The sequence below is a fragment of the Opisthorchis viverrini genome, assembly GCF_000715545.1.
Source record: "Opisthorchis viverrini unplaced genomic scaffold opera_v5_98, whole genome shotgun sequence".
Taxonomy (NCBI): Eukaryota; Metazoa; Platyhelminthes; class Trematoda; order Opisthorchiida; family Opisthorchiidae; genus Opisthorchis; species Opisthorchis viverrini.
The window spans coordinates 847,602-860,329 of NW_008751755.1; the positions used below are offsets into that span (position 1 = coordinate 847,602).

At 46.5% G+C, this 12,728-nt stretch overlaps 1 protein-coding gene across 1 annotated transcript in view; it reads left to right on the forward strand.

Moving 5' to 3' along the window:
• The window catches only part of T265_13748 (hypothetical protein), a gene marked incomplete at both ends in the record, with an annotated part of 41,661 nt that overhangs the window by 2,857 nt on the left and 26,076 nt on the right, over nucleotides 1-12,728 (forward strand). Inside the window, 12 exons of the mRNA XM_009170319.1 lie at nucleotides 4,282-4,424; nucleotides 4,463-4,541; nucleotides 4,588-4,688; nucleotides 5,491-5,676; nucleotides 7,405-7,502; nucleotides 8,097-8,404; nucleotides 8,492-8,824; nucleotides 9,023-9,210; nucleotides 10,603-10,776; nucleotides 10,862-11,270; nucleotides 11,652-11,874; nucleotides 11,931-12,337. Coding sequence (XP_009168583.1) covers nucleotides 4,282-4,424; nucleotides 4,463-4,541; nucleotides 4,588-4,688; nucleotides 5,491-5,676; nucleotides 7,405-7,502; nucleotides 8,097-8,404; nucleotides 8,492-8,824; nucleotides 9,023-9,210; nucleotides 10,603-10,776; nucleotides 10,862-11,270; nucleotides 11,652-11,874; nucleotides 11,931-12,337 — 2,649 coding nt within the window. The remainder of the gene's footprint in view (nucleotides 1-4,281; nucleotides 4,425-4,462; nucleotides 4,542-4,587; nucleotides 4,689-5,490; nucleotides 5,677-7,404; nucleotides 7,503-8,096; nucleotides 8,405-8,491; nucleotides 8,825-9,022; nucleotides 9,211-10,602; nucleotides 10,777-10,861; nucleotides 11,271-11,651; nucleotides 11,875-11,930; nucleotides 12,338-12,728) is intronic.

Genomic DNA, 12,728 nt, shown 5'->3' on the forward strand with positions numbered 1-12,728 from the left:
CATTCTGTTGGTATTTTGACTTCACTGCAGATATTTTGGAATTTCGAGGAACTTGCGGCCTCTGTTGAAGGGTGCTAAATGTAGGTTGCATTCACTAGGCGCTTCGTTGCGCTGAAGCAATTCAATTGCAAGCTGGATGTCTACTGCCGACGGGGGGCTGGTGTGGACATTCCACTAGGACTCATATGGCCACTTCAAAGATTCGGCTGATGGGACCTTACTGTTCTCCAAGATGTTCAGTCCATTCATGATGGTGCTTGTCAGACTAACTTGTAGTTCCACCCTTTCCGGAGATGGTTTCACGAACATCCGCCCTCGGATCAGTTGTTTGAATTAACCAGAATGAAGTTGGAAAAGCTTTCTCCATCCTTCGAGCTTTCGCTATCCACCAGCACTCCCTGTAGAATCGTAGGCTCTTCATTATTCGCTGTTCGAGGTATATGCGTGCGCCACCATAGTCGTTTATGGCTGGTGTAGTTTCTCCGGCATCTCTTAGAGCCGCTGGTGGTAACGAGGTCCGTTCTTTGGGGTGTGCATGCATCATCGGTCGGACGGTTCAAAGTAGACGTGAGCATGGTTTCTCTCACCTGCCGGTTGTCTTCTAAATCTTCTAAAATCATGAGTACTTTTGTGCCGCCTGAGTTCGGGAATTTTATCAGCTAACTTGATATTTTTGGGCTACAGAAAAGATTTGCGGGTGATGAACTCAGTGGGCCTGAAGCGGCCGTCGTGTTCCAGACGTAAAACTGATAGACACACATGAACGCACAGTACGATAGTCAGAGTCAAGTAACGTAGTTATGACGAGATACCTACGTCTGTGCACGGGTGCAGAAACTCTACGAACACACACAAAAACTGCTGGTTACTATCACTCTTTAATCCGAAGCGCTCTATCCCTCAGGGATAGGATTGCAGTCTAGTTAGGCGATGAATTAGACGGCAGTTGCAGCTTAGTCTGTGTGCAGACAGGAAGGTTTGATGGAGCCGGTAAGTTCAGGAATTACAGGAGAGCAGTGTGATTGGGAATGCACAGAAGTTCTCCTGGTTGTTGCGCAAGAGAGCGTCTAAAAGATTGTCCGTATTTAGCCAATCAAAGATAAAATTGGAGACGTGTCATATAAGGCCAGTGCAGCTTTTGGGAACCTGCGTCACCTGTGGCGTAGGCTTGACACCAGCTCCTCTGTCAAGGGTAGAGTTTATAATGCTGTGATGCTACTATATGGATTACTACTACTACTATATGGACCAGAGACCTGGCCGCTGCGCGCCGAGGACGTCAAAAGAATTTCAGTGTTTGACTAACAGTCACGAATTTACGCACCAATTTACCAGCTCCCGATTCCAATGGGGCGAGATGGCCCAAGGCGCGAATTTACTGACCGGAAGGTCCGTGGTTCGCATCCGACCTCCGCCACTCGACTTCCCCTGTCTAGGCTTGGGCAACCTGGCAGTATCCCAGCCCTCGTGCTTTTTTCGGGTGGCATGGCAGCTAGGCACCGGAAGGGTGCTACAGCTGAACGCTTTTCTTTATTTCTTTACCCCACTTCCCCGAATCTGAGGCAGCTACAACCACTGTACGTCAAGTACGCGGTTATTACATCTGACATTGATGATGATGATGCCATATAACAAATACGACTCTCTGGGTCTGTGGGCGGAACATTTTCAACAACAATTTATTTAGCCACCTTATATTCTTCATTCAACCCACCGTCACTATAGTTTCTGATATTAATATGACTGCACTGAAACGCCATCGGTATGCTGTGCCAGATATGATTTCCCCAGTGTTATTCAAGAATGGAGGGGAGTCTTCGTGCCCTGCCTTGACTAGCTTGTTTGTACGTATTTGGGTTCAAGAGTGTTTGAGAGGGATGGGACCAATCAGTATTCTCTCTCGCTTTCAAGAGGGCGTCCGAACCAACCAACGTGAGTGTCCTTATGCTTGGCTGGAGACACTGGATGATTTTCCGACTAACCAATGTCCATATGCAGGTTGTGTGGTTGAGTGTTAGAACTGCGAGTACCTGGTGTTCGTGGTATACTCGCACTAGCTCCTTACTGCCCCTTATTCTCACCATAATAGTTTGTTCGCTAGGTTTACGTAGTCCTACTGAAGTACCCTTCGCGGACGCTGCTGTCGTTGACGATATTGAGTTCAGTCGAGGGTAAAGTGGATATTCCACGTCATAGCTATTGCGAATCGTTGAATAGGAAACTAACTACCCGAAGGATGGACTGTGTTTTATTTTGCTGGGTTTTGATTTAGATATGGAACAGTGGTTACGTAATTGCCGTCCAAGCAGATCAGAGTGGACCGATCAGGGTGCCTACGTGGGCTTGTATGCAGCTTCTTGAGAGTCTTTCGGTGTTTTCGGGCCTGTGAATGAGAATGCGGAGGTTGGTCGCATGATCTTGCCTGTGGTTTGACTGAATGGCCTGATCCGACAAATGAAGAATATTTTTCCCTGTTCGGCGGCAACGCTTCACTAATTCGACTCTCTTAGCCTTAAGAGGCTGGTGTAGCCCGACATCACGGCAAGTGGAATGTGGGTGCCTGCCTCCTGATGCTCCGGAGTGGGATATCATCTAATTCCTGATAGATGTTGATTATTTCGATCGTACTGAATGATTCCGTGGTCCATCTTTGAACAATAAAAACATGCAACGTTTAGGGCTAAGCTTTTCGAAACTATCCATGGTCGAATGAAGGAATTCCCAGAGGCTGTGGTGAAAAACACTCATTTGTCTACTAGTGAAGTATAGAACATCTGTATTGCTTTCACCAAGCCAGACAGACTCATGTACACACGGACTTGATCAAACATGCTTTATGCATGGAAGATATAGTTTGCTGGCCCATGGGCGACGTCTTCGGAATGGCGGGTTGAATAATTCTTCGCCGGTTCGATGCCGTACCCTGTTGGGCTAGCGCCAATCCGATGTCCTCTGTTTGATCGCATTTCATTTGCCGATGTGCCTCCTCAAGTATTCTTCGATATCCACTAACTCTCTTGATCGACAAGCTAATGAGACGAACGCTGAAATGGCTTCATAATCCTGGTGTTCAAACGTCTGCTGACGAAAACCTTGTCTATCTGGAAAACGCAGGCGACATTGTTCTCGTATTTGAAGAGAAGGCACAGGTATTTTTGAATGAATTGACCAAAGTTACGCGCTTCGTATCCACAAATTGCAAGGTCATGCTCCTGGACATGTGGTCACTGAACACGTCACTTGCAATTCAAGGGAGGCACTCGAAGTGAAGCGTGTTTCTGGTATTGGAAGGTGTATTAGTTCGGATTATAGTGCGACAAATGAGGTTATTGCACCAACTTCTAAGGCTGGGCTTGCGTGTGTTGGTGAGACACCCATGGTAGCAAAGCGACATATCCCTGAATCTCAAGGGACTTGTTTGTCAGGCTACAGTACTGGCTATTTTATTGTATGGCTGTGACACGTACCTTCCGTTAGCAGTAGAAATGAAACGTCTTCAGGTCTTTGACAACCGTTGTTTCAGAACCATATCTCATGTAGGGTGGTACCCTCGAATCCTCAACGAGACAATTAGCAAGTGGGTAAATGTGTCTACCACACAGAGATACAGTGGGTTGTACTGCGCGTGATGAATCTTCGTTCACTGAAAAATGCTGCTTTCTGTGCCCTATTTGGAGTAGCGTGAGCAGAGGAGTGGTCAACTTTTGATCTGGCTGAGGGAAATGGGGTCGCTTACGAAGAGTCCAGGTGCCGTTGGTGTGACTCGCTTTCCAGGATGAGGCACGCATATTTAGAGACACTAGTCAATGCCTGTGTCTTTGTTTTCACTTTCTATCGAGAGTATCTGAATGGCTATTTAGAAACGTGAGCACTTCATCAGACCAGCTCTTCTCTATCCATTTTTACTCTTTTCTTCACAATATAACATTCAAGTAAATTATGGCTGCGTGGCGGCGAGGTATCAGTGTTGAACACTGATGTGCTATTGGTGTTGATGATCTGGTTTTTATACCGGAAGGAAAAGTACTCACCTTTTAGCGAATTGCGCTCGTTTGCATACCAGTCTGGTTTTGACGAGAGACTTACCTGGAATCCAACTGAATCCCGCGTTTATGATCAGTGTATTACGTCTATATGTTTAGCTTTTACTTTTCGGTTCTCAGGACCTCTCCTACGGTCGTTTTTAATAGTGTTTTGGTTCCATATTCAAGTGGGCACTAACTTGGCATGTCGTCTAATTAATCCCACCATGCTTTCAGCCGTTCGACTAGAAATCTGCAGATATGCCAGATATTGAGGATCCAATGGGTGATGGTGGAGATGCAAAGTCTAAAGCACAATTGAAGAAAGATGCTAAACGTAGCAAAAAGCTTGAAAAGTTTGAAGCTAAGCAGAAGAAGGCAAAGGCAACTGATAACGTAAAAGTATGACTCCGTCTGTTATGAGCCTAACGCTTCTCCAGGAGAAAAAAGGAAAGGAGCCGAAGAAGAAGAAGGATACAGATATGGTAATTCCTTCTGTGATGGAAAATGGAATGAAAGGTTTGTCAATTTACCCACCGTTGATCCTACCCGACATTTATTCCAGACGTGGGCCAAACGATGCCAGAATCCTATTCACCTACATATGTGGAAGCACACTGGTATGATTGGTGGGAGAAATGCGGATTCTTTAAACCAGAATATCAGGTAACGCAGTTTGCTGTCCATACCTTCTGGCCCAATGCCAATTCTCCGCTTAAGAGGGCAGTTTGTATTAGCTGGTCTTCAGGATATTGAGTTTCATGGTCAACCCTCTAGGATGCTTGACCCAAAATGCCTTTGCAGACTCTCCCTATGTATCCTACCATGTCAAGCGCGAGTCTGATTCGGCTCACACGTCATTCAAGTGCTTGCTAGGAATGGGGATCCCCTGGATTTGTCCTGCCTCTCTCCTAGGGACTTAATAACTTCCCCGTTCGTATATTCCACCCTTCCCAACTAGACCACGCCGATAGCTTCATCCATTCTTCCCTGACCCCGTTTTATGACAAGATTTTGATAAATATATCCACTCTTCATTGTGAGTTCCACCCCGGTGGTAAGTCTTTTTATCCGCACTGTTTGCCGTTGGTATTCCTCATGATTGTATCCCAGACATTTTATGGAAGACCGCTTGAACTTTGAGGCTTTCTTCCTTTCTTTGACAGCACCCTTACATGACTTATGTCTAGCTCCCTTTGTTTTTCTTTTTGCATGGAAATTTTTGGTGCTACGCAGCCTTAGATGAAGTCCCATACTCACATCAAAGGTGGCTGCTGGCCTATTTCAAGGACTCGCATTTGTTTTTATAGTGTAATTTGAACTTGCACCTACAAAGAATGTGGTCGTCAAACCTGAGTCAAACAATTCCAGTCTTCTCAGCAGGGACATGCGTGTATGAGATTAGTGCGTGGACTGCTTAGGCATTGGTTGACCAGTTTGTCACTTTCAATTTCCCACCGTCTTTCAGTCTGATTCTGCGGAGCCGCGTAACCAATTTGTCATGGTCATTCCACCCCCGAACGTCACGGGCAACCTGCACTTGGGACACGCACTGACCAACAGCATTGAGGACGCATTAACTCGGTGGCACCGAATGAATGGGGATCGGACCCTATGGCTTCCGGGCTGTGATCATGCTGGAATAGCCACACAGGTAAGGGAGGCCTCGGTGTTTGTGTGCAGTACCCGCCTGACGGAGGGGCTATTTTCATCAGTTACGGATGATAAGTTTTATTCGTGTATAATTGAGTGAGTCGATGCTGGGAGTCTGAGATGCTCTTCATAACTGTTTAATCCTTTCCGAGGATAATCAACAGTGTTCGTTTACGAATTCGAATGTCAGACGAGTTCCCTTGTACTGTAGTTGTTTGGCTTCGTCTTGCATGACCAGCTTCAAACTTGACCTCCGGGAATCCTTAAAGTTGGCGAAATCCGAGTAGTTTCACGCGGCATCGGTTGAGTTATGTGAGGGTGAAAGGTGAGCCCAATGCAAACCCATGTGTCTGTTTCAGTACACTCATTTTTTGAGCTGTGGGTGAAGAGAGGGAGACTTGTTTGTGTGACTGATGCTTTGGCCTCTACCCGGCTAATTACTGGTAAACTGATGACTCAGAGATTTGCTAGACACTTGTGTCAATCATGTTCACTGTAGATGAAGTCAATTTCTAATTCGTATCATTGGGTTGGCCGGTTAAAGCTCCAAGAGGTCGCTGGTCCATAAGGACAGAACGGGCCTTATTGACTTAAGCTTCTGCGTAATAATGACTGTAAAGCCTATTTAACTCTGTACAAGTGGACACGACCTGACTGACGCCCAGCTTACTCTAGGCCCCAAAAGATTGAGTTACTCGCTCGAGAATCTTGTCTCATGTTTTTCTAGTCAGTTACCATGACGATCGCTGTTAAGTTCCTGCCGGTGACGTACTCTATACCTTTGTAACTACGAAATTTCCTACTGTAAGAAACATGGTTCAATCGTCAGAAGTGATCGCTTGACTTAATCTCTGAGGTAGAGTTTGAGTGTTATTCCGAACCGTTCACGACCTTCGACAAAGATGTCATAAGCGTCAGGCCTTTGGATTCAAGACTTAGATTATTAAAACAATGTGGTTAGTTTGGGGGGAAGCAGTCCACCGAGCGCTCCTTCCGTATCGGAACTCGTAATTTGGATGCGGGGCGATCGATCGCGTGTCGCTAGAACGTGTAGGCTTAGTTTACTTTTTTAGTCATGTCGGTGACAGTGCGCTCCATGCTTTTCTGAAGTACACTCTGATGAGTCACTCTAGTTATGAACACTTTTGCACAGCAAACATCGCTAAAACAATGCTTAGGCCTGTTTCATTTACCACTCCTCACCCATGGACTTGTTCAAGCCTCAGTAAGAGTGAACTGAGGACATCAACCGAATAGTGGGCGTGTGATGTACTGCTTGCTTGATACCGCGATGAGACACACCATAAGCCATGTACGAATGAATTCCTTGGTGTTACGGGTAGGTTTGGTTCCGATGTGAACCTGCCAGAGCCCCATTCAGGGATGCCAAACCATAGTGTGGCTCACGTTGCGTTGGACGATTCTACAGAAGGCTTCATGTCGTTAGTTCACACGCATGGACCCAGTGGAAGACTCGTGATTTCAGCGACTTTTTTCAACGAAAGTAACTGACTCCGCACAATCCCTAGGTTTATGAACACTAGCATCCTATGGCGTCACCCTTCAGTGTCAACATTGATTCTCCGTCACCAAAAACAAACAATTTTCACTGGCTTACTATCTTCGATATCCAGACTCGTCACATCGTGTGATTTCAACTCATGGGGTACCAAGAGCAAGTCTGTCTGCCATCTATTGATTTGATCAACCTCCCTCATTTCGTTTACAGGTTGTTGTTGAGAAAAAGTTGTGGCGTGAAAGAAACCTTACCAGGCATGACCTTGGACGTGATGCGTTCGTTGAAGAGGTTTGGAAATGGAAGGAAGAGTGGGTTTCTTTTTTTGAAGCTTCTATGACACTCATGATGCGTTGAAGGTAGTTCGTTTGTTGGCCACGTGTTACGTTCACTCATTCAACGGGCCTGCCCAATTTTTAATCAGAAACATAATGATGTTCTGGGGGGTAGTGTTTTTCAGAGCAAGTTGCTTACGTCAAACCTCTTATGAAGTCTGTCAGTGTATCGGATCTGAATTCTGTCCTTCAATCTGGTAGTCAGAACGAAGCCCATGTTGGTTTGCTTAACCAAAGTGGGCATGTCGGTTTCACAGTCATAGGAATATCGACTGATTTCCACCGCGCAATTAGAAATTGATCTTTAGGAGTTCCCAAGGAATGGTGTTCCATGGTTTTGTTAGACCTCCAGGAAAAGACCGCTGCCATCCACATCGGACCGACAACAATTTGAGTAGCTTGTAAGATATTTCGTGCTCAGTTCAAATCTTAACTCGTTTGGCAAGACTTCATAATCTTGCCACGGATTAATAGTTTCTCCGAAACTGAGTGTTCTCACAACTAGTCAACTCAGTTCCTAGTTATCATGAGTCCATTGTTCCCACCGTTTTTTGTTGTTTCCAATTCTAGAAAAGGTGACCGTATCTACCAACAGCTGCGCGCGTTGGGCAGTTCTTGCGACTGGGAGCGTGCTCGTTTCACCATGGACCCGTCCATGTGTCGTGCAGTTACCGAGGCGTTTTGTCGTCTACACGAACAGGGCCTGATCTATCGAAGCTTACGTCTGGTCAATTGGTCCTGCAGTCTGCGTTCGGCTATCTCCGACATTGAGGTAGACAAACGGGAATTGACCGGTCGTACTCTGCTCCCAGTCCCGGGCTACGATAAACCGGTGGCGTTTGGAGTCATTGTTTCATTTGACTATCCGCTTGTACCAGGTGAAAATACGGTGACGGTAATCTCGCTTTTATGCTTTTTTTCGGACGAGGCTCGATGACCATCCATCCTCCGTAACTTTTTCACAGAGCCCGGAGATCCTGCAGACGGTATTCGGTTGACAGTGGCCACAACGCGGTTGGAAACAATGCTTGGTGATACGGGAGTGGCCGTCCACCCAGAAGATGAACGTTACCAGCACCTCATCGGGCGTACTATTCAACATCCTTTGGTGCCGGATCGTCTGTTACCAATCGTCGGTGACACATTTGTCGATCGTCAGTTCGGTACTGGTGCAGTGAAGTTGACCCCGGCACATGATCATAACGACTGGGAGGCTGGGATGCGCCACAACTTACCTGCCATCACTGTCATTGATGAAGATGGAAAAATGACTGCTGCTGCAGGCCCAAAATTTGCAGGTACTAATGGCTCACTAGATTCGCATCAGTAATGTGTGTGTGCGCGTGCCTTTTTCCTATCACATGTGTCGTTGAGCAAAATGTGGGCGACTTAGACATCCCATATTGAAGTTATCCAACTAATCGTTCGTCTGACCTTGAAACACCCTCCCACAACCACCTAAACAGTCACCAATTTTCCCATATTTTATCGTTAAGGCCTCAAACGATTCGATGCACGTGAAGCAGTCCGCAAAGCTTTGAAAGAATTGGGTCTATATCACGGTGAAAAGGATAATCCCATGGTCGTTCCGATGTGTTCGAGGAGCAAGGACGTCATTGAACCGCTTCTCAAACCCCAATGGTATATGCGATGTCAGGAAATGGCTAACGAGGCTATGAAGGAGGTATGTATGTATTGTTTGTCTCCCAATGAGAGGGGGTGAGATGGCCCAACTGGTTAGAGCGCGAATTTACTGACCGGAAGGTCCGTGATTCAGGCCCGACCTCTGACTCTCGACTTCCCTGTCTAGGCTTGGGAAACCTTGCAGTATCCCACCCCTCGTGCAACCTTCGGGTGGCATGGCAGTTTCCAATGAGAATTCCAGTTCTTCCTTTCAATACTACACATTCCAATCAGTCTGGCCCGTGCGTTTCTCTTTGAAAATATGCTCACAAAGTTTCCAGCTTTCTTGTGACAAGTAAAGACTTTGAGAAAATTCGACTTAGGTGTAGAAAATCTTTGAACTGTGAGTCAACATCCGTCATGACCACCATGGAGAGTGGAGGTACTTGGCCCGTCCTGGGGTTGAACTACCTTCGGTGGGACGACTCAGCAGTCGTGGCTGAGCGCCTGTGTGAGCTAGTCAGAGGAGGAATTTCTCTAAAAAGATCCCCGTGTGAATGGTACCCGAGTTGATGTTGAATTAGGCCACATTAGCAGTCGACATCCTATGCATTAGGTTTTCTATTTACTGAAAGACTACAGTTTGACCGAATTTTTCTCCTCCAACGCCTTGAATATATATAGGACCGTGAAACTGATCTATATAGAATGAGTCGAATTTATCCTTAGCTCGCACCATGTTGCCGCGACTGATCTCGTTACTCATTTGAGTTAGGTACTGCGGCATGACCTGTGCCGAATATCAGTAGCCTTACGGAATCCAAAACAAACAAAAGGACCCTCACAGAGACCGAGGGCGTTGGCATACTTTGTCATATCAAACGATACACTTACAATCACCGACAGTTCCCGGAACCCCGCCATATACGTTGAACATCTACGTTAGTCTATTCTGTTTCTGGTGCCCTACATTTCCGCCGCACTATTTCAGTCCGATCCACATAGATGCCTGAGAATCTTGGTTGGATATTCTTCCGCGCTCCCAACGGCTGTGCAACAACTGGTACACTCAAACTGATTGCGGCAGAAACCACTACCGTATACATGCACACTATCTTGGAGCTTACTTCAGGACAAGACTGTTAACGACTTGGAATATTCTGACATTACCTTGCTCAGATTCCATCTAGATTCCGTAATGAACCTAAACAATCTTGCGCGACTGGGTGGAGGAACCGGTGTAACATGGTCGTGACACGCCAGGTCGTCCATAGATTTATTTGTCCGGTTGGTTCCATGTCCGACCATAGTATTTCTGAAAACTCAGACCGCTTTCTTCCAGCTCACGCGCTTTTGTTCGGACAGAGTCGACCTGCTACTAGTACCGATACTGTGTTTGACAATTCCGTGTGGTTTTCATCGTTGACCATTTCTCTGTCTCTGTCCCTTCCAGGTAGCCGAGGGTCGTCTACGCATCGTGCCCGAGATGCACGTTCGTACTTGGAACAGCTGGTTAACAGATTGTCATGACTGGTGTATTTCTCGGCAGTTATGGTGGGGGCACCGTATTCCGGCTTATCATGTGTCCATTTTCAACGCAGAGACAGGTGCCTACGATATGTTGGACGTGAGTTTCATTGTCAATCACCGGCGCCCCTGTGTTTAATCTCCTCAAATTAAAAGTACTCATTTATTTGTGTTCCAATGTGTAGGGTACACTGAACAGTTCGTGGGTTGTTGGTCGCACGGAACAAGAAGCCTTGGAACACGCGTGTCAACAATTCAATTGCCATCCGGATGTGATTCGTCTCACTCAGGACACAGATGTACTGGATACATGGTTCTCCTCACAACTCTTTCCTTTCTCCGTTTTCGGTTGGCCTGATGATACGCCCGACTTGCGCGCCTATTATCCGGGCAATTTATTGGAAACAGGACACGATATCCTATTCTTTTGGGTCGCCCGAATGGTCATGGTCGGATTGCGTTTACTCGGAAAACTCCCTTTCGACACGGTCTACTTGCATGCAATGGTGCGCGATGCTCATGGGAAGAAAATGAGCAAATCGCTTGGCAATGCCATCGATCCAGTGGATGTGATTCACGGAATCAGCTTGGAAGGTGTGTCTCCATGGCATGTTTTTCTGATGCTTATACCAGAGTAACTTCACATCCACTTTTCAGCCGGGCGATATGGTACTAGACGCTTTTCGGTTTAGGATAAAGTTATGGAATTATCCATGAGCTGTTGCTTTTGTTCGGTGACTTTCATTGAACAGTAACACAGCTGACAGCGTACCGACAAATGTGCGTCCCAAAGTAAAACAGGCTGATGTGGCATCCTTACATCAATCGCCTCTCAGGATGTTCGGACAGCAACTCTGGAACTACAAAACACTGATCCGAATGCACTTCCGTGATGCTTGAATTTTATGCTTTGAATTTGACAGCTCGCTGTCCATGGATGTTTGAACTTCTTTCGGTTTTCTTCCTGTCCTTTAGCCCTGCAGAAGCAACTTGAAACTGGCAATTTAGATCCTCGAGAACTGAAGCGTGCATGTGAGGCTCAGGCCAAAGACTTCCCAAAAGGTATTCCTGAATGTGGGACGGACGCGTTGCGCTTTGCTCTCTGTGCTTACACCAAACAAGGACGAAACATCAATCTGGACATCCTACGTGTACAGGGATATCGCTTTTTCTGTAACAAGCTCTGGAATGCAGTCAGGTAAGCGTTTCACTGTACTTCACCGGACTGGTTGGTGTTGATCACTGCCCGTTCAGATCCCTAACCACTTTGGCTTTTTCTTACCGCTGCACAGCCCCGAGCGTTAAGCACTTGTGTCAACAATTCAATTGCCATCCGGATGTGATTCGTCTCACTCAGGACACAGATGTACTGGATACATGGTTCTCCTCACAACTCTTTCCTTTCTCCGTTTTCGGTTGGCCTGATGATACGCCCGACTTGCGCGCCTATTATCCGGGCAATTTATTGGAAACAGGACACGATATCCTATTCTTTTGGGTCGCCCGAATGGTCATGGTCGGATTGCGTTTACTCGGAAAACTCCCTTTCGACACGGTCTACTTGCATGCAATGGTGCGCGATGCTCATGGGAAGAAAATGAGCAAATCGCTTGGCAATGCCATCGATCCAGTGGATGTGATTCACGGAATCAGCTTGGAAGGTGTGTCTCCATGGCATGTTTTTCTGATGCTTATACCAGAGTAACTTCACATCCACTTTTCAGCCGGGCGATATGGTACTAGACGCTTTTCGGTTTAGGATAAAGTTATGGAATTATCCATGAGCTGTTGCTTTTGTTCGGTGACTTTCATTGAACAGTAACACAGCTGACAGCGTACCGACAAATGTGCGTCCCAGACATTGTGTAAAACTGTTGTGGCATCCGTACATCAGTCGCCTCCCAGGATGTTCAGGCAGCAACCCTGGGACTCCAAAACACTGATCCGAAAACACTTCCGTGATGCTTAAATTTGATGTTTTCAGTTTGACAGTTCGCTGTCTACGGATGTTTGAACTTCTTTTGGTTTTCTTCCTGTCCTTTAGCCCTGCAG